This window comes from Mus musculus, chromosome 2, assembly GCF_000001635.26.
Source record: "Mus musculus strain C57BL/6J chromosome 2, GRCm38.p6 C57BL/6J".
NCBI lineage: Eukaryota > Metazoa > Chordata > Mammalia > Rodentia > Muridae > Mus > Mus musculus.
In genome coordinates this window covers 65099973-65121102 of record NC_000068.7, presented here as the reverse complement: position 1 = coordinate 65121102, position 21130 = coordinate 65099973, and the positions used below count along the sequence as shown (strand labels likewise).

The window sequence follows — 21130 nt, the reverse complement described above, 5'->3', positions numbered from 1 at the left end:
GTGTAGAATTTCTGCATCTGACAGTCCATCTAAAGAATAAGTTTCACTGAAGCTCCATTTCAGTGTGTGCTAATTTTCATGTCCCTAAATTTTCTGTACACTTTGGCATCATTTTCAGCCTCATGCCACTTTCTCTGTATAGGTGAATATATTATATCCTGTGAAAATGTTTAATTCAAAATGAATTTCCAGTTAGAAATTTTCTAGCAGTTTTTCCTAGAACTTTTTGAACGTGTTATCAAACAGACTTTTTCTCGTGATTTGAAATGTCATTTGTGTTACAAGGTCTATGGTATTTGGCCTTTTTTGTTATATATAGGAACAGTAACTGTATCCCTATATGAAGTGCGTGTAACCATATGAAGTAAGATTGTCAACAAAATGACATCGACAGCTTTGGGGAATAAGACTAAGTATAGAAATCTGAGTCCTAGAACCATTTACTGTCTGTTGAGGACACCTGTAGCAAAATCAGTCGGCAGAGGACTGCCTTGTTTCCATCAGTTGGTCTCTTAAACTTATGTTTCAAGTGGAAGTGGAAGAGTTTAAAAGAAATTGTTGGAAATCTCCACCTGTAGAATTCCCAAAACCTTTGGAGACTTTTTGACTCCCACCTTTAGTGTGGCTTTACTGCTTCAAGTCCTCTGCATTCAACAGTAAATAACTGTCCCCAGCCACTGGCATGGTGTGTAACCTCCTTGGGGTAGGTTTGTGGCTGGAAGCACAGTAAAGGGATAACCTCTACTGAGCATTTCATTTGGTCTCAATGTGTGTGCTGCCACAGACAACATTCGAATATTGGGAAACCAAGACTTCCTGCCATCTGATATTATGCAAGTGAAACTTAATACCCAGAGTATTCGTTTTTCAGTGGCTGACTCAATTTTTTAGGAATGCTTTGCATGCCTCTTTTACACAGTTTTATCTTTATTTTTTTTCCCTACTTAATTTGGTTTAGAAGCAGATGATATGCCCATGAAGCAAGTAAACATCTGTTTTTTATTTTACTTGGTGAATTTTTCCAGTTATTTTATGCAGACCAATTAAGGTTGTACTCCCTGTTGTAATAGATTATGTATTTGTACTCGTTAAGAAATATTTCTCTTCCTGCTTTTTTTTTAATTTGGGCTATCATGTAACACTTTATTTTCTCTCCTGCTCGCGTCTTGTATTTATTGTATGGAAAGTGGACCCCACACGGAGTTCAACAGTTGCCTAGGAACTGTGGTTACCATGACAGTTGCAGCTTGATATATGAGTACATCTGGCTCTACTTCCAAAGCTATGAGTGGATTAATGCATCTGAAAAAATCTACCAGCACAGTATATTCTTTCCTTTTTCCCATGCATAATGTGCATCATTTCTTTGTAACTTTTCTAAGGTTTGTTAAGGAGTCATGGCCACGAAAAGCGAGGCAGCGGCGCCTGCTTATGTGTTTAGTTTTCCTATTCCAGGCCAACTTCTACAGAGAACACTCCATTAATCTACACTCAAGCCCTCTGTTGGCACTTTCAGGTGTGCTTCAAACCTAAAAGTAAAGGGACCTGCTAATTATATTTTAACCTCTAAAGAAGAAAAATCTTCAAAGAACAAGAGCTCTTGACCATTTGTAAATTGAATACACGTTTCTCTTCCTTGTCTATCAGTAAGCAAAAGGCTGCCTGTGCCTTAAGCTTTACACTAGGTCACAGCAGAACACTGAAGTCAGAAGTCCAAGGCTTACATAGCCTCTGGCCTACATTGGTGTTGAAGGCTGCATGAGTAGGTGTGCCCTTCTCTACTCAGCAGCATGCAGTAACAGTAGCCAGGTCAGAGGAAGCATGGCCGTGGTATGAGTGTGTAGGGAGGGATAAAGCTTTCTTGATAGCTTTGGCTTTCTCTCTGGGCTGAACTGAAATGCCCTCCTCCCCCAGTGTATTACTTTGGCTGTCATTTGACTTTGGCATGGGTTCTAAGTTCAGCTCATCTGTAAGGTGTTCTCCTCACCTGTGCCTAGAAACATGTCAGTCCAGTTTGTTCGGATTACAGGGAACCACGATCTTCACCATGTATTCTCGTTTACTTTGGATCGATCCTAGGTTCTACTTTCTTCTTGTTCGTAGAAGATGTACGGCTGAGCTCAGTTCTCATCTTTGGGCTTAAAAATGTTAAAACCAAGATTGTCACTAGCAAGCCACGATTATATAAATAGAGCTCAGTGAGTGAGGGGAGGGTGGGACTGACGGAAACACTGATGTGTCTGAAGAAGAAGAATGTACATGTCTGTCAAAGGCATAAATAGCATAGGCTTAAAAATTTGTCTTTTTTTTTCTTTGCACAAAAAAAGGGCCAGTGTGCATGTAAATGGAAACTGCTCAACCTCTGTGTGTCTTGTGTCACCTTGGGCTCTCCTAGATACTCTGTGGTGTTTTTACTCTCTGCTGTAGTCTTTCCATCAACTTTCCACACTAAATGAACTTGTCCATTGCTGTGTTCTTTTTCTCTGAGGAATAAAATTTTCTAACTAAATTTCCCAGAATCTTCAAGTTCTTATATTGCAAAACTATGTACGGCTGGCTTCTACCTAATAAAAAAAAGTTCTGTAGTCTGGACCTTTGGTTGGTGGTAACCAGGTCACAACAGCTACTCCTATTGAATGACTCCTGAGACCCAATGTATGATAGCAACATTGAAGACTTAACACCTGGCATCTTTCTGTGTGCACTTATTGCAACACAGGAATCCACACAAGCACCTTGTGGTGCAACAAAGAAATGGAAGGCTTAGAGTGTGAGAAAAATGTGTTCATTTGCTGAGCTTATTAACTAGAGGATATAAATGTCACTGTTAACTAATAATGAATTTTGCACAAGATATGTTTGATACAAATCTTGTGACCAACACAGCCACGTGGAATTCCTTGGAGGGCCTTAACTTTAATTAGGAACAAAAAGTCACAAGCTAATGGTGTTGATGCCACATGGAACACCTTCTGGATGATCTAGCTCTAATCTTATTGGCTTCTACCGTAGTACTTATTTCAGAAGAATGATAGGAGTGGTGTTAAAATTGGCAGAGGAGATGACTGCTCACATAGTGTAGGTTGAAGAGCTGCAGGCCCTGTACCTGATGTCTCCTGTCTTTTGCTCAGCCCAGTTGCTTGTACTTGATAGGTCACATCTGTTTACCCATTCCTTCACTTGGATGTTGATAATCTGAGTCAATCCTGACAAGGTAAGACTTTCCATGCTATCAAGGAGAACTCTTAATATGGGCTTAGGTAGATAATAATAAAATAATAGGTTTTTCTCCAGAGAATATGCTATTATAGAGCAGAGATTCAGATCTTTGGAAAAAGCTTTTCCATATTTTACCTGGAAATAGTTTATTTCTAAAAAGCTTCAATGACAAACAAGTGGCATGTATGTTTCCATCCAGTATAAAGGCAGTTCTCTTTGCATGTGTTTATACAGCTGTAAAAATTACACTTGAGAAAATAAACAGCAAAACCTCAAAGGGCTGACCAGTGTTTGTTAGGATATACAACAATTGTTCTTTAAAAAAAAATTCCCTTTCATTTTAAGCATTGCTTTTGTTCCAATGCAGTTATATTGATTTTATTACTGAAAAAAAAAAAAACTTGCTTACAGAGCATACCTACTTTGCAAATTCAATTTCTCATATTTCTATATTCCATTAATTATGAAATAATTACATTCAAAATAATTATATTTCAAACCAACTTGTGTGTCTAACTTGTAAAATTAATTTAGGGATCTTCCACCAAGAGTTAAAACTCAACCATCAGTCATACGTGAAGTTGGGACATATTCATAGTATATTTGCATAAGCCTAATGTCAATCATAAGATATTTAATAGATTTTATGCTGTTGAAAAGGTTAGCTGAGCATAATGTTAAACTTTCCTTGAAGAAGAAAGGGAATTTTAAGATTAGAGACCATTTCAAGTGGTTAAGTCCCCGCTAAACCCACCGTTCCCCAAATTTAAGAATATTCCTAAAAGCAGATATAATCCAAGATCTCCTATTAGAACATTTTGCAACATCATTGCAGTTGAGCTACACTGTTTCTCCTCTTTAGAACATTTCCCCCCCTGTATTTCTGGTTCATGCAGGATTTGCTGATTTTACTGCCCATGTTATGGTGTACCTGTGATTAATATGTAAGCTACTAACATCTCCAGAGCCAGTCCTCAGTACTGCTGTGGGCTACAGTACTGCCTTAATTCTGCCTTCTTCTGTTAGATTTTATGTCATTTAAGTAAGTGAATGCTAATCTAGGCATGGATTCAGATGGTCTATCTGCTATGGGTTCCCATCTGACCTTACCATGTTCTTTCACCAGCATATCCTATTTTTTCTTGTAATATTTCCCTTTACACGGGTCACAACATTTGTGGGAGTGTGTTCCTGTTTCAGTTGCAAGGCTTACTAATAGTGCACAGCCTTATCAGTGGCTTTAACTAGAGCGTAGAATTGAGTAGCTAATGATTAGCCAAGGCAGGCTCTCCTAGGGAGTTAGAAATCTGGCTTTCTTTTCATTTTGCAAACCCTTCAGACTTAAAAACAATTTAACCTCAGACCTTCTTTTAAAATTCCTGTCATGATTTGACTGAAGGAAATGAATTTTGATACTGAAACTAGAGAGTTGTAAGCAGTTCATTCTAATTAGGCATGGTTATGAAATTGTTCAAATGTCTATGCGGCAGTACACATTTATCTACTCGTTGCCAAGATGTAACAGACTAGTGTTAAACCTTAATTATTACTGGAGTCTTTCATGGTATGCTGCAGTGACTTAGTGGGGGTTTTTATGCAATAACCCAACCTTGGATGCAGAGCATAAACACAGTTGGGTTTTAGAGTTGATTCCAAGTCAGATTCCAGTAGGACTCGATTTCTGTTCTCTCCTAGGAGAGATAGATGATGTAAATGTCCTCATTTCATATCGGTACCTCTCTCTCACCTCAGTACCTATTATTTTCTTATTTACAAAATAATATTCCCAGCCTGAAAATAGACAACTGTTGTAGGAGTGCCAGCTGATGTCTATGAGGTAGCATGTGTGGTTTGCTAGGCTTTATTCCATTGTGCATGCATGATGTCATTTGGGTAACCCAGACCCTTTCTGACATAGATACTTTTCCTGGCTATTGTGCTTACTTTTTATACATGAGAAGGTTGAAGTTACCAAGACAATTCATGACATGTCTCCTGGCTGAACTCCGAATACTGACTCCAAATCCCATTTGTTAGTAGATATTACAGTATTCTATCTTCCAAATTGAGAACACTCGGTAAGCCTCTCTTTAGTCAGACAAGTTCACATTTAATAATACTCAATAAATTGGCTGGTCACTTTAGAACCTTATCATGTGCATTTCTTAAGATACCATAGCAGTTCTGTACATCTGTTTTCTAGTGTTTGATACTCTTGACTTTGGAGCCCCTCCAGTCTTACATGTTACATCCTCGACCTAAACATATAATAGTTGTCTTGGCTACGAGTTAGATAAAAAAATACTGAAGTCTTCTAATTTATACACCCCTGCCTTTCCTGAAGACTTTAACCAAAGGATATATTCAATAGATTAAAGGTTTCTTCACAGTATAGGGGCCTAGGGCTTCACTATGTATTAGGAAAAGTAATGCTTTAGTCCACATAAAAGATCTTCACATTTGACTCTTGTGGCCTTCTTTGCTTTTATCTTGACTGACTAGTTCTTTCCTGAGAGAACTCTTCATGGCAACCAACCACCTTTTGTCTCCCTATTTTACAAGAAAATAAAACATATCAAGCTACTTTCTTAGAGACTCACATTAATCTCATTCCTATGTCAAAATGAAATCTGTATTCTTGTCATCAACTTACTGTTGATGACCTAGAGTCACTATTCTTATTTGTTCAAAATTCCTGACTTTGGACCATTTGCACCAATCTTTATGTTTTTCTTTTGTCACTAAAGTGGGTAAGTTTTCATCACACCGCATAGACTGTGCTTATGATAGGCCTTTAGGTCTAGCCTGGTGACCTTTAGGTCTAGCCTGGTGACCGAGTAACAGTCACACTCTCCTCTAATGGCCACTTTCTTAGCATCTTTGATTCAAATTGTATCTTGAGAAATGGGGATTTCTGTCTACTTGCTCTGCAGGCTAAAGGAGTGGATTTCACAGGACAAGGTGGTAAAGCCCTTTCTTGGATGTCTGTGTTTTTCCCTTTAAATTGTCTTCATAAATTGCACGCACGCGCACACACACACACACACACACACACACACACACACACACAGAGAGAGAGAGAACATTTATAAAATTGCAGTTCATCTCATTTTGATATGTTTTAAATTCCTTATCCCTAGAAATGTAAATATCACATTAAAAAACACAAGCTTGTTTCTAAGATCCCCCAGACTGATAATCTGTGGGTCTTCTGTCTTTGAGCTAAACCTCCCTTCCCTTTCCATTTCTGTACCAGCTTCTTTATGACACTCCTGTACCACAACCACATACTTGTGCCTGAGACTTCATGCCATGACTGCTTTTATCAGGTGAAAGAACAGACCTGTCAGTGAGTGTTAGGGTGTGCAGCACGGAGATGGAAGAATTTTATTATATATCTCATGAAAGCAATCAATCAGAATTCTTGAAGCAGGGAGCTAGGAGGCAGATCAGAGTTTCGGTTGCTTCCAGTGTCTCTGCATTTACATATTGATCATCTACTGTAGTCTTACAATAGCTTTGGAGTGGCATGCCACTAGGGCTTTATCGAAAGAATTCATCAAGAAATTCATCTAACTCTGTCAGCTTTGGGGGTACATATTTTATCTTTAGAATTTGAGGCTTCTCTGATGCTGTCCATGTACGATACTTTTTCCTATGTAAAGTGGTATGTATGTCTATCAACATCAGATGGCAGGTAAATTTTCACCATTTGCTTATGTTCATTTGTTTTCTTTACTAAGTCTTAATTGTTTTTCCAAATGTCATGGGACACAGTTTAGGTCATAAAGCATTTTGAAACAGGAGAGCCACAGCCCTTTAACTTCTATCCGTGGATGTGCGTGTTAGATACAGTTATGGTCCTGGCAGTATTTCTGTAAGTGTGTGTGTGTGTCCCCACCCACGTGCACAGGTATTTGTAGAGACTGGCAGTGAGTATTGATTCTCTGAGGATGTAGTTATATATATGGCAGTGGGCTACCAGAGGAAGGTGCTGGGAACTAAACTGTTCAAGAGTGGCACAAGCTCTTAACTGAAGAGCCATCTCTCTGATCTCCCTACAGTTTCTCATAATCATCTTCTATGATGGATAGTTTTTGAAAATAGGCTTTTAGTTTGATTTGGATTTTTTTTTTTTTTGAGTGTTGTCGTTTTGCCTTGAACAGCCTGGTGACTGCTCCAGGCTCTGCTTCCTGACCAGCATAGACAAGGAAGACTGCCTGCCAAACGTCCCCTTGGCTGACAGAGAAATTTGTTACTTTCATAAGATATTAAGTGGAAGTTTGAGAACAGGAGAGAAATCAGTTAGAAGGTTTCTTTAACTTTATATTCCACTGAAAATGGTATTTAAGCAGTACCAGGTCCTGTGTCCTGTGTTTTATACTCTGCTGTTTGTCACAGAAGGCCCTTGAGTTATTTCGCAAGTCCATTAAGGATGCCCTCCCCAAGGGTCTGATTGCAATATTTAATCAGATTTGACGTTAGTGGCTCTGAATCCAAATGTGGACTTGGGTGCACGTTGTAGCTCCTTCCTTGAATGGTTACGGAGAGGTCTGAAGAGCCCTGGAGGAAGGAGAGGGATGTTTGGCAAGGACTGGCTTAGGTTTGGCTGCAGGTATTTTAACCAAGTACTATGGAAGTTTAATTGTTCAGTTGGTCAACTTCCTGGGGTTGGGAAGTACCTCTGGAAAAGTATTTTAAAAGTATGAGATAGTAAATTTGTTATTTTTATCTTAATAGCAAGGTACAAAAGTTGAAATTTTCCTATGAAGCAGGGTAGTGGTGGCACAGTATTTAACCCCAGACCTTGGGAGGGCAGAGGCATGCAGATTTCTGTGTTTGAAGCTAGTGCTTGGTCTACAAAATGAGTTCCAGGGCAGCCAGGGCTACACAGAGAAATCTTGTCTCTGCGTCAGCCTCTTCCTAAATAAAAAAAATAAGGAAAAGAAAAAATTCCTATGAATTAGTTCACTACTCTTAAATGTATCTAATTGTTTTGTAAAATTAGATTGACTCAGGATATACATGCATCCCTGGTTCAAGTTTACCTCAGCTTCTTAAGATAATTATAAAACTTTTATGAACCAGACATTAATGTTGAAATACAGCAATAAGTAAAATTGGAAAAGAAATTTCTGCACCCTTTTTTAGTCTGTTGGGGAGCAGATACCAACATCAAACAATTAAGCCAGCTCTGTGACACACAAGAAAACTATGAAATGCTGGACTAAGAACACAGCAGGTGGGAGCTGTTGAGAATCAGGGAATTAACTGAAGAGGTGCCGTATGAGAAATAACTAGCAGAGAATGTGGAGTACAATACTGTGTTACCAGAAGAGAGAGTTCTAGGCTCAGAGAATGCGAAGGTTCTCTACCCTGGGGTAGAGACAGGAAGAAGACAGTGTGGTGATAGGACGGTGCAGCAGATCCATGTCAACCATCCTTGGAGAAGATAATGATTGCGGAGATCTTAGAGCCATCGCATCGATTAGATTTTTTTTTTCCCTGAGCCAACAGAGAAGTCATTAGTGGGTTTTGAGTGAAGTAGCTTACAATGGTGTGCATCCTAATGAGAAAGTCCCTATTTATTGACGTGCTAAGAAAAGTCTAGAGAAATCGATGTCAATTTAGAAGGGTCTCAAGATTCAGAGTAGAAGTCACCCGGTTGCTGGAAGTTAAGGGAAGAGCTGATAGGTGAGAGCAGGGTGGGTAGAGAGAGCAGATGAGGGAAGACTGGAGGACGGCCTTCTCTGTGCTGAGACTTGTGGGGACCAGTAGGAGGACAGTGCTTTGGTGAAGAAGAAGAAGCAGTGGTTATCAAGAGTTCAGGTTTAGTCATGCTAACGCTAAGTATCCTTACATATTTAGTGGAGATAGAAGAGGGGTCTGGGAGGGAGAAATGAGTCTGGGGTCCATTAATTATGTAAGGAATACTTAAAATCAAGAGAATGGTAAGCTTTCCCAGAGAGAGCACATAGATACTAACATGAATTATATACCGTAGGAGAGAGTCCCACTGATGTTCGTCAGGAGATGAGCAGTAACGGACAGCAAAATCGAGTAGCTGGAGTGTGGGACAATGGAAAGGAAGGAGTATTGATCCCAGAAGTAAGGAAAAGGGTGAATAGTAACAGTCACCTATGCTTAGTGTTGTACAGCTCAAATCATGGAGCCTATTAAGTGACTATTTCATATTTGTGGTCAAGTTTGGTAAAGTATTGATGAGTCAGAGGTTTAGCAGTACAAAATAAGAAGTTCAGACTATATGTACAACTCTGTGAAGCTGTTTTCTTGTAATGGCAGAAGCAGAACTGGTAAAGCAGATAGCTAGGAGGCAAGCAGTTAGCCTGCTGAGAAGTGCTTGTCTTAGGGTTTGCTGACAGTCACCTGCTGTGGGTGAGCAGGGTCTCCTTACAGACTGGCCTCAAAGGACCTGCCTCTGAGATGTGCATGTGTAAATGTATGTGTGTATGTATGTATGTATATATGTGTGTGTATGTATGTATATATCTGTATTTATATATCTGTATATGTAAATATGTATGTATATATTTATATGTGCATATGTTTGTGTGTGTATACACACACACATATATATATATATATATACATATATATATATATATATATATATATATATATATAAATGATATGTTGCAAGTTGCCTTCTGACCTTCACATGTGCAAGATTGCGTACATCTATGTATGGGACAGGCACAGATACACAGACACATGCACATACATATACACACACAAACACACATCTATGCACACTAATAAATGTAAAAAAATATAAAGCACTGGCTTAATCTATGTTTTTAATACGAATATATACATGAAAATGTAAGAAAAAATCTACATGTAACAGAAATGGGAAGGAGGGCATAGGAAGGGTGAAGGGGAAATGTATGTGTTTGTGTATATATATTTGTATTTGTATGTGGGTGTTGTTTATATTTATAAAACACCAATGAAAAATTTTTTGTGGTTTTCATCATTTTATTTTTAGTCAGCATACAAAGTATTAGATAAAGTTATGATATTCTTGAATAAAGTGTGATTTAGTTTTTTCTCCTTCCCTATTTCACACTCCTTTGTCTCCTTCACCCTTCCTTATGCCCTCCTTCCCATTCTCCTTTCATTTCCATGTCACATGGTAGATTTTTAAATAGTTTTTTATATTTTATACTGAAAAACATAGATTGGATGATCTCTTTAAATTTCTCTCTGTGTGTATGTGTGTGTGCATATGTGTGTGTGTGCATATGTGTGTGTGTATGCGTGCTTGAATGCCTTTCCCACATACAGATGTGATCTACACTGCACATGAAGAGGCCAAAAGGCAACTTTGCAAATGTTAGTTGCAGGGGCCCAGCCCCAGCTGTTCTTCTTTCTTGGTTCCTTTTGAGGCAGTGGCAGGGGCAAGACTTGGTATTGTGAGATATTTAGGGTTGCTGTTTAATAATAAAACGTTTACCTATCTTAAGTCTAAGGCACTTTGCTACTGTAGCTGACTTCCTTTGAGGCCAGAAACTGCATTTCTAGCTTTTAGCACCTCATATTAAACCAGCATCGGATTAAATAAGGAATTAATTGCTGGAGCCTTTTCCCTCTTGTCCAGATGCCTCTTGCTTATTAGGCTAGGGGGAGGTTTGGAGCAATGAACTTCTGTTGAGAAGAGAGACACCCTTGTAGAAGTAACACTTTTATACTAGAAAATATGGATAAACTTACATAAATTCATATACAAATTCATGCTTACATATTTGTACATCTCCATTCAAACCAGTTGGGATAAGCTTACATACTTATCTCATAACTACATACTTACACACATCCATACTTACGTATGTATATGGAGCAAAAGACTAAATGCCAGTGCAGAAAGAACTCATTCTGGATGAAAAATGAGCTTCAACCTTTAGTGCATAGAGATAGAAAAAGCTTCTGCCCTTTAATTGCTAAATGAATTAAAACCAAATCTCTTAAGAAGAAAGCTTTGTTCTCTTTAATAAGACTAAGCCTGCCTTGCTATTAAGAAAAGACCTGTTCTGTCCCACGGTAAGGAGAAGCCTGTCTGCTCCTTCTGCTCTCTCTGCAGCTTCTTCTTTTTTTCCTTTTGCCCCTCTGTATTCTGCACATTTTTTACATTGCCTTACAGTTTCTAAGTTACTCCACTCTGCATCCTCCTTCTAATCTTGTTCTCTCTCCTCGCTGCTCTGGTGTAAAAATGCCCTTCTACCAGTGCTATATTCCCAATGCTGTTTCTCCCAATCCTGTGGCCAGCAACGTAATCTTTCTTAGTCCTTTGTACCTTTTCTAGGAGAGTAGATCACATGATTTACCCAAGCATCTCTCTCTCTCTCTCTCTCTCTCTCTCTTTTTTATTTACAAAAGTTCACTAGAAGTTCAAACATAAATTCAGATCATAAATTGAATGAGGAGTTTAAAACAGAGAATGCCTACATGCATATCCACTAAGAGTAATTATCTGGCTAAACATTCAACATCTGTCACTCGCTCTACAGGTTCACGGAGAATTAAAGACCATAATGAAGTTATCAGGGTATGGGGGACTTTTGGCATAGCATTGGAAATGTAAATGAGCTAAATACCTAATAAAAAATGGGGAAAAAAGTTTTTTTATAGATAAACCCAGTCAATATTATATCTTCTGTCCTTGCACCTATCCTCAGTTTCCTTTTTATGCCCTTTGGTTAATCGTTTTGCAACCTCTTGGAATGTGCTCCAACTTGTAGATGCCTGCTTGCTCTCTCCGAAGCAATTAACTCATGACACTGAAGACTGTCAGAGTTCTCAATGTAGTTTTGACATCAGAAAGGACTTAATAGCAGTCCGATTACCATTAAGAATTAAGAAATCATCTATTTGTCTATATAGCGTCACTACAAGACAGTACATCTTCATTGTTCTGTAGAGATCTACTCAAAAGGGTGGGATAATACCTATTGATTGTTATATATATTTAATGATAGCAGGAAAAGCATATCAATAGCAGGAATCTTTCCTAAAATCAGATCTCCTCAGCCTTGCCTAAAGAAGCAGCTCTGTCATTAACTTCAACAACCCATGGTGGACCCGTCTAGAGATCACCTGCTAGATTTGAGCTTCTTTTGGATGGCTCCTGGCAGCTGGCCTCTCTGCTTCCATCGTATAGGTCCTAGGAATCCATAAAGTCATCAGGCTTGTTAAGTAAGAGCCCTTACTCCTTGAGCCATCTTTTGACCCTAAGTCAGTCCTTACTATAAGGCTACTTTCCATTCTCTTTCTCTCCAGAGAGAGGGGGCTGGGGAGAATATGTACGTGTACGTGCATGCTGGCATGCTTGGGGAGGCCAGGGGTTATTGTTAGGTATCTTCCTCTCCACCTTGATTTTTTTGATACAGGGTCTCCCACTGAATCTTGAGCTTAACAATTGGTTTGATGGGCTGCCAAGTGAGACTATGATTCATCTTTTTCCACTACCCACCCTTACATACCCTGGCTTTACAGATGTAGGACACCTTGTGTGGATTTTAAGCTGATGCCAGGGATCCAAACTTGCTTTTAGATCCACATGCTTTTAGAGCAAACGCTACTACTCTTTGATCCATCTCCCCAGCCCCTTATTATTATTGTCCTTTGCATCCAATATCTCTAGAGTTTCTTCAAATGCTAGCTTTCAATTGTGTCACTTCAAAGTCTTGTACAATATAGCTTGTCATTTGTGTGTCAACCCCATCCTAGAGTAGAATTTTTTAGAAGGGCCATTTTTTGTTTGTTTGTTCATGTATCCATTCTCTAATCTACAATCTATTTATGACAGATACATCATAAATATTTTGAATGAATGACTGTTGTGCTCTGATTTGGTGTTTGACATGTTTGCAACAGAGGTCAGGGCCATCCTGAAGTTTGTGGTTGGTTGCTCATTGTAGAATTGTTTGGCCATTTTATTTTCTGCAGAGTTCCTCTGAAGCGATCATGGTGAGGACAGGATCACTGCAGCTCAGCAGCACGTCGATAGGAACTTCATCTCTGAAGAGAACGAAGCGAAAAGCACCTGCCCCACCTTCGAAAACCCCCCTGGCTCAGACTGATGAAAGGAACTCTGCAATGGCTCATGGTATTCTCCTTCAAGCAGTACAGTGGCTTGGGCTTTGTGTGTTAGTGCAGCCAGTAAAAATAGTGGAAGTCATGACTTGTCTTTTTCCCCCTCCTTATACCCTTGGCTGCTTTAGAACTCCCTAATCAGACCAGGCTAGCCTCAGACTCACGGAGAGCTGTCTGCTTTTGCCCCTGAGTTCTGGGATTTAATGTATGAACTTGGAGATATATTCTCATTTCATTCCCTCTCTCTCTGTCTCTGTCTGTCTGTCTGTCTCTCTCTCTCTCTTTATATATATATATATATATATATAATGTATATATAAAATTTATAATATATATAAAACACATATGTGTGTGTGTGTGTATGTGTATGAATAGTGGATAGTCTGATTATTCTCACTTAACTGCTTTTGAAAAATCTGCAACAAAGAATGACAAAATTATACAGCTTGATTATTATAATGGGCTCATGAACAGTATGCAGCTTTATTCAGAAAGACACCGCCATTCCATGATTGACTACATAGGAATGGAGATGGAGATAGAACTTACTCATTTAACAACTGGACTGTAAGGTGCCCTAGTAAGTTTAGGTTCGTCCTTCCTAGATGAAGCAAAAGCAGAAAATTCCACAGGAGTTGTTTCTCTTCTGAGTGTGCCGTTTATCAGTTGTCTTGCATCTTTCAGGCCTACCTTTGGAAGATGGGATTGCTCCAGACAGCATGTTGGAACTGAGCTCTCCCGAGGGAATGTCCACCCCAGGTATGCATGCCTCTTTCACCCCACACGGGAACTGTGAAGGGAAGAAATGTCTTTACAGTAGAGAAATTAATCTGATTGAAATGCTCTTTGTACTGAGAGATTTTAATTCTTTCTACACATTTGTACTATGAAAAAAATCCTCCACCCCACCCCACCCCCCCTTCCACCACCAAGGAATAGACACAAGGATAAGAAACTGGCAGAAATCACATTTTCAGTGCTGGAGTTCTCTATTTGGTCTATTTTTTTTTTCCTTATGTGCTCTCTAGTGAACAGTTAACCGCTTCTTTCTAGGTACTGACACACCGTGGTATGTCACATTCCTTAGTATGTTTCAAAGACTTAACATTAAGCACAGGCTCTTTGGGCAGCTGCTTCAGCTATGAATTCAGCTTTGATGTGTTCTCCTCTTTACAGGGAATTTCACTCACATGTACTTTCCGCCACATAGCTCTCAGTGTGGATTCTCCCAAGGAAATGAAGTTTAAAAAAGAAAATCAGACATTTTTGATATGTCTTTAATTATTTCAACAGTAACTACTTAGAAGCTTTTGTAAGAATAAGTCTGAGCAGGGTGTGGTGGTACAAATCTGTAATTGCAGTCCTTGGGAGGTTGAGGCCAGCCTGGCTTAAGAAGGAAAAACTTATTAACAATCTCAGAACCTGAGTACATTAGCATGCAGATAATTTGTAAGTGTGAATGTTGGCCAGGTACGAGTACCTGGGTTGTATCATTTATATTCACAGAGATGGGCAAGTTCAGGAACAGCTTACTCTTTTTCCTTGACTTTAACATGGTACTTAGAAGTTTGGGATTTTAAGTTGTAAAAGAATCCCCTGTTTATAATTAAAATATTGCTATTACATAAGTAGCATTTTTTTTTTCCTTAGAGCAGTCTGTGCATTTCATTCCAACTCATCTACAGCCATCTCATTGTACACAGGGACTTTACCAAGATAATGTTGCCCACATAAAAGACATACAGGAATTAGAAGGCTTTGAAGTTCGAGAAAGATGGCCAGGCTACTCAGACTTCGGCCTATGTCTGGGTCTGTGTTTTCAAGGCTATTCCTTCGTATATGTGAGCTTGCAGCGCTGATCCCACCCCATCTGGATGTGTGCTTGCTTTGTTTTAACTCTCTTCTCTGAGTACCATTTCTACAGACTCTACTTCTTTGACAGAGGGCTCCCTTGGTCCCGGGTTCCTAAGCCAGGAGCAGTGTGCTGTGCCCAAGCCGCCGGATGAAATCTCTGAGGGCCCTGGAACTCCAGAGGCAGCTGTAGCATCCTTGACCTGTAGGTGCTCAGGCTGGAACTGGCTGGGGCTTTGTATAAGCCATCGAGTATAGATCAGATTGCTCATTACATCCTGTAAAGTGTTCCATAAGTAAATATGTGCACAGTTCCCTCTTTCCCTTGAAGTTTTATCCAGGTCTGAAATGTGCTGTTTTCCTGAACCATCTAAACAAGCAGGGCAAAGTGTAGAGAGAAGCCACTCCGCAGCTCTGGGGACCACTGCTGCTTGTTTTTGGCTTTCTACCATTCTCAAGGGCTGCTTGATCTTTATTATGATCAAGATGAATATGTAAGAGAATGTTTACATAGAATATTTATACTTATTCTCTGCTGAACTCTACCCATTTGCTGCGTGGCTTATTTTCTCTAACATATTCTCAGGTGCTTTTCCTCTTTTAAAAGTAGAATTCCAAAAAAAAAAAAAAAAAGCCAGGCATGGTGGCACAGGCCTTTAATCCCAGCACTCGAGAGGCAGAGGCAGGCGGATTTCTGAGTTCGAGGCCAGCCTGGTCTACAAAGTGAGTTCCAGGACAGCCAGGGCTATACAGAGAAACCCTGTCTCGAAAAACAAAACAAAACAAAAACAAAGAAAAAGTAGAATTATTTTGTTGTAAGATAGCACAATATTATAATTATGATACTCTGATCTCCTCATAAATTTACTCATTTTTAAAAACTCCAAAAAAGCCCTTTATCCTTTCAACTTAGTCGCCTAAAATTAGTATACTATCTCATGCTCCTTGTAATCATGCAAAATTGTTTGAAGACTTTGGCAAACAGTTTGATGAGGATTTTGAGATGAGTAGAGATTAATGCCAGGCCGTTGTGCTAAGGGAGAGATCTCCCAATGTGCTACAGCCTCACCCTTTGGCAGGGTATTTAACGATGCAATGTGCACATGCACTTTCTATATGACACAAGAAGCCTTGCCTGTGGGTATTTCTGTTTTTCAAGAAAAATGAAAGCCACACGAGTACACACAGAGCGCACAGCGTTACAGATTCCCTATTGGTCATTGCCTGCAAAGGGGAAAATACTCAGAGGTTTCTAAACTGTAAAACAGAATTAAGGTGTAACCCCTCCACCCACACAGTGCAGTGGTGACTAGAAAGAGAAGCATGTTTCGGATTGACTTAATAGAATTGTATTTACCAGAGGCATAGGATCTGAAATACTTTCAGACTGTACCTGCCTCTGTCTTTGGAGTGCTAGGATTAAAGGAGCATGCACCAAACTTGACATTCGTTTTGTTTTGTTTTGAGGTTTTTGTTGTTTTGTTTGAAAAGGGTGTGGCTGTCTTGCTCACTTTAGATTAAAGTTCTTAGGAGAAATCATTCTTTTGCCTCAGTCTTCCCAAGAGCCATGTTTCTTTCTTCCTTCCTTCCTTTTTTTTTTCTTTTCATTCAGATTGATTGATTTATTGCTTTTGATTGAGACAGGTTCTCTCTCCAGTGTCCTGGAGCACACTGTAGACCAACCTGGTGTTGAATGCACAGAGATCTGCTTGACTTTGCCTCCTGAGTGCTGGGATTAAAGGTGTATGCCACCATACCTGGCTCATATTATTCCTTAGAGATCAGAAGTTAACACACTCTCCTGTCTCAAACTAAAAGTAAATGTCTGTGTCAGTATATGCATGGTCTGACCACTGTAGCAGTGGTATATGACCCTAGTGCCCCACTCAAGGTAAAGCTAAACTTCATTCAGACGCTGTTATGTCAATGGAGATGTTTAATTTGTTTAAGCAGAAATCAAGAACCTTGTGTATTCTATGACGTCCACAGTTAATCTTGACAAGAACTTTGAGTACTTAGCTGCTGGAATGTTTCTCCCCCTCCCCCTTCCCCCCTCTCTATCTCCCTCTTCTCCCTCCTTCCCCCTCCCTCCCTCCCTCTCTCGCTCCCCCCATCCTTCCCTCCCTCCCTCTTTGTGTTAGTGTCTGCTAGTAGACAGTACAAAAAACTAATATATTATTAATTTGAATTTTAAGTTGTTAATTTGTTTAATTCACATTATGTGACTATAAAGTAACTAATCAAAGGTGTTCATTCGTAAATGCAGTGATGTGGGGTTTGTAAGGTTAACCTTTCATGAACAAAGCCCAGAGTGATAAGCATGGTTCTAGAATGGTGGGACTGTGAGATCACTTGTTTCCTGTGTGCATGTAGCATTCACCATTAGGAAAGCATTTACTATTACTTTGGAACCACATTTTACAAGTCTAGCTAATTATGACTATAATTAGATAGCTAGGATGCTAGATTGCTTAGGGTGAGCAGGGCAGATTAATATTTAGGATTCTGTCTGCATTTCTTTGTAGCTGGTGTAAGCTCTGATTACAGTCTTGAGGAGATAGATGAAAAGGAAGAACTCAGCGAGGCATCTAAAGATCCGGCTGGAAGTATTTCTGTGAAGTCGCCTGACATTGCTTCAGCATCGACTGATATGAGAATTACAGTGGAGAAGGATCCTGATTCAGCCCTCGGCATCAGTGATGGAGAGACCTCTCCAAGCTCCAAGGGAAAAACTCAAGAAGGCAGAAGCACAGAGGGGCAGTAAGTAGTTTCTGTGTCTCAAGTGTTGGTGGTGGTTTGTTGGATTAATGCTTTTCTTGGAAAGACAACTGATATTTTAAGCTTAGCTATAGTTGGCCATGTCTTTTAGATTCTATCTCTCGTACTATCCTTGTTATATGTAATTGTGTTCAAGTGAAAAGGCCAGTTCAAGAGTTGTAGCATCCCCATGTTAGATAACCATCACACATAATGCTGATTAATTGTAATTAATACAATTAATTTGTCTGAGTCTAAAATATTCTGTTTTTTTCCATATATTTTGTCTATTATCTGCTTGAACCAAAAATATCATTGACTTTTCACTTTGTATCGAATACATTTGAGCACTTTCACTACCTGGACTGTGAAACCACCCTATAGTTAGAAGTAAATTAAGCCCCTGCATTGTGACACTCAAGTCTGTGACGCAAGAACCATTGTCCATCTGATGCAGAGGTTTTGAAAGCTCTAGTCCACTAGTGCTATGTTTGAAATGTTAAGATGAAATGCACAAGCCTATGAATAAAGATGAAAGCAAACAAGCAAAATAAGCTTTCTTCATCAGAAGTTTGCCTAATTTGCATGGGATTGTCTTCCTAATTAAACTCTTCTGAGAAAAAATCAGAGAGGTCAATTCACATTCTGATTTATGGAGTTGACTTTGCCAGATTCAAGGCTAAATTGCCCTGTTTATTTCCTTTTGTCTTTAGGATAAAAATAGCTCCTAATAACTAAGTAAAGACATTCATTTGGAAGAGTGTCCATTTTACCAAGCCTCTTACATCTTCCTTTGCAGTAGGACCAGTGTACCCAAGCTAATGTTTGCATTAGCATTTCCTCTGTTCTGTTTTTTCTTTGCTATCAAGTTTCTAATATTTGGCAGAAGGGGGTAATTATTTCAGTCCATCTGTCTTTGAAAAAATTACAGCCTAGTTTCTTTGATGGTCTGTTTGAATTACCTTCATATCTCACATACAGTGTCTTGTCTTCCAGAGGGCCGTATCATCCTGTTGTAGGCCATATAGGCAATGAGGACAGAGTATCTGACAGTATAAAAGACATGAAGACACTGGGCCCAAACCAGGAGAGTGGTGAGTGTTACAAACAGTAATGGCCAGCACTGTCATAGACTGATGAACCAAGGAATGTTCTTAAGGACATGTTGAGGCAGCTCTTTCATGTCTTGTTTCATTTAATACCTGTCTCATTTATGAGTATTTGAGAACTGTTATTCTTAGTTTTCATGTCACAGATGAGTAAACCACGAAGATACTGTCTCATAACTAGTAAGAGGTGGACCTAGGATTTGAACATGGAAAGTACCACAGTGATCCTTTTGCTGTGTTGCTGCTCCTCGTGACGACCCACCTTTTGAGGCTATAGAAGTTAAATTTCAGATCCTAGGCTTTGGGCCTCTGTGCATCTGTCTGTGACCCGAGTTCCTCTCAGTTCCCTAGTGCATGTTTTACTTAATACTCAAATTGCCACACTCTGGATGAAACTTGCCTGCCTGATTTTCAAGCCATCCAGTTGTGCAACATTGTTTGCCACTATTTCTCCATTCTTACGCCCAAATTAAGGCAGTTTCTTCTTTTGTTCATGATGTAACAGGTTCAGTTCTGTCAGTTGGCATAGGGCCTTGCTGTCCTTGAATAGCAAACTGTTTCCATCTACTTTGGCTATTCAGTTTCCATCCACACCCTTCTCCTGTGTTAAATTTGTTACTTGATTACTACAAGCCATGCACTTCTGAATTCCTGGCTTTCCAGCCAACTCGTACAGTGTTGGATAAGGGAACTGAATCTATGACTTCCTGTGAAACTTTTATAGCACAGAACAAGATGCGAAGACACATGTAACATATCTACATAGGACTGCGCTTGAGCATAGAATAATGCTCAGTGGAGAAGTCAAGGAATGCATGATGATACATACATCTTAAGGGAATGAGAAAGCCTATGAAGTCCTATGGTTCATTCTGTGCTAAGTGAAAATTTTAATAGTTATAGAAAACAAACACAGGGCTATAGAATTCCTATTTGGGAAAGAAATGGATAGTTTAATACTATTGTTGTCAATAGTATTGACAATGAAGATGTGTGTAGTGGTGGTGGTTGTGGTAGTGTGTGTGTTTGTCCTGCGTGTACTACAGTACTCCATAGGTAATGTGAATGTGTTTATATCTGATTTTTTTTCCAATTTTAGTATTCTTCTCTGATAGTACATTACAATGTTCTAAAACTCTTCTTGGTTCTGATTTTCATTGTATACACTGTTATGGCAATAGTGCTGCTATTGAAAAACCAGGATTTTATAACTATTACATTTGGGAGTTAATTTACTTACTTATTTCGCAGTGCTAGGGTTTGTATACAGGACTTTGAACACAGAGGGGAGGCCTATAACACTTATGTAGATCCCAGTCTTCAGAGATCTTCCTTACACAGGGCATGAAGATGCATAGCTGAGTTCTCAATACTCAGAAGGCTAAGACACTAACCCTGCTAAAATAGTAAACCTATCTAAAAATCAACCAGTCATCCCCTTTTTAACTTGATAGTCACAGCAGTAAGATTTTGACACCAGGCTAATGGTAGGTTAGTTACAAGAATATCTCAGTAATATTGTCTGTGATCTACATGTACTTTGTAGTAACCTTTATCAACTTGTAGGTGATTTTAGAAAATCATTTCTATTATCCTTAAGATGTTTTATTCCCCCTTTCCTCATATGCACTTATCCAAACCATCGTTTTGTACCATTGTAGAAGTCAATATTAGTTTTGAATCATGAAAAAGTAGAAACATAATGCAGTAGCTACCTTCTCCCTCTATTGGCATCCTTGGAACTGATGCAGCCATTCATAGACATTGGGTGAGCATCATCTGTTGCAGGAAATATCTAGAGCTAACCCGTGTGCCAGGTGATCTCATTCACTCCATCTCTTGGCCTGCCAACTCACCAGCCTGCATAGGCCACATGGCTCCCACCAGGCCATCTCTTGGATGGGCTCCCCTGTGTTCCTCTCACTTTCACACAAGTGCCTCACACACCCCTGGTTAGCCAACTCAACACCTAATTACCCAGTAAAATCAAGACTCTTAATGCTTAGTTAGCCAATCAGATGTATGTATCAATAATAACATGATTTACAAGATGCCAATACAAAATTTCAGAGCCAAATGAT

The 21130-nt window shown here is 39.3% G+C and overlaps 1 protein-coding gene across 26 annotated transcripts in view; it reads left to right on the top strand.

Annotated features, from left to right (window-relative positions):
* Positions 1 to 21130, top strand: part of Cobll1 (Cobl-like 1) — a 151060-nt gene that overhangs the window by 118296 nt on the left and 11634 nt on the right. For 20 of the 26 annotated variants that reach the window (NM_001363077.1, NM_177025.6, NM_001363076.1 and 17 more), the window contains 5 exons: positions 13186 to 13345; positions 14017 to 14091; positions 15275 to 15388; positions 17709 to 17943; positions 18937 to 19034. In NM_001363077.1, the coding sequence (NP_001350006.1) occupies positions 13186 to 13345; positions 14017 to 14091; positions 15275 to 15388; positions 17709 to 17943; positions 18937 to 19034 (682 nt within the window). The remainder of the gene's footprint in view (positions 1 to 13185; positions 13346 to 14016; positions 14092 to 15274; positions 15389 to 17708; positions 17944 to 18936; positions 19035 to 21130) is intronic. The other 6 variants (NM_027225.2, XM_030251742.1, XM_006499722.4 and 3 more) reach the window with 1 other exon arrangement.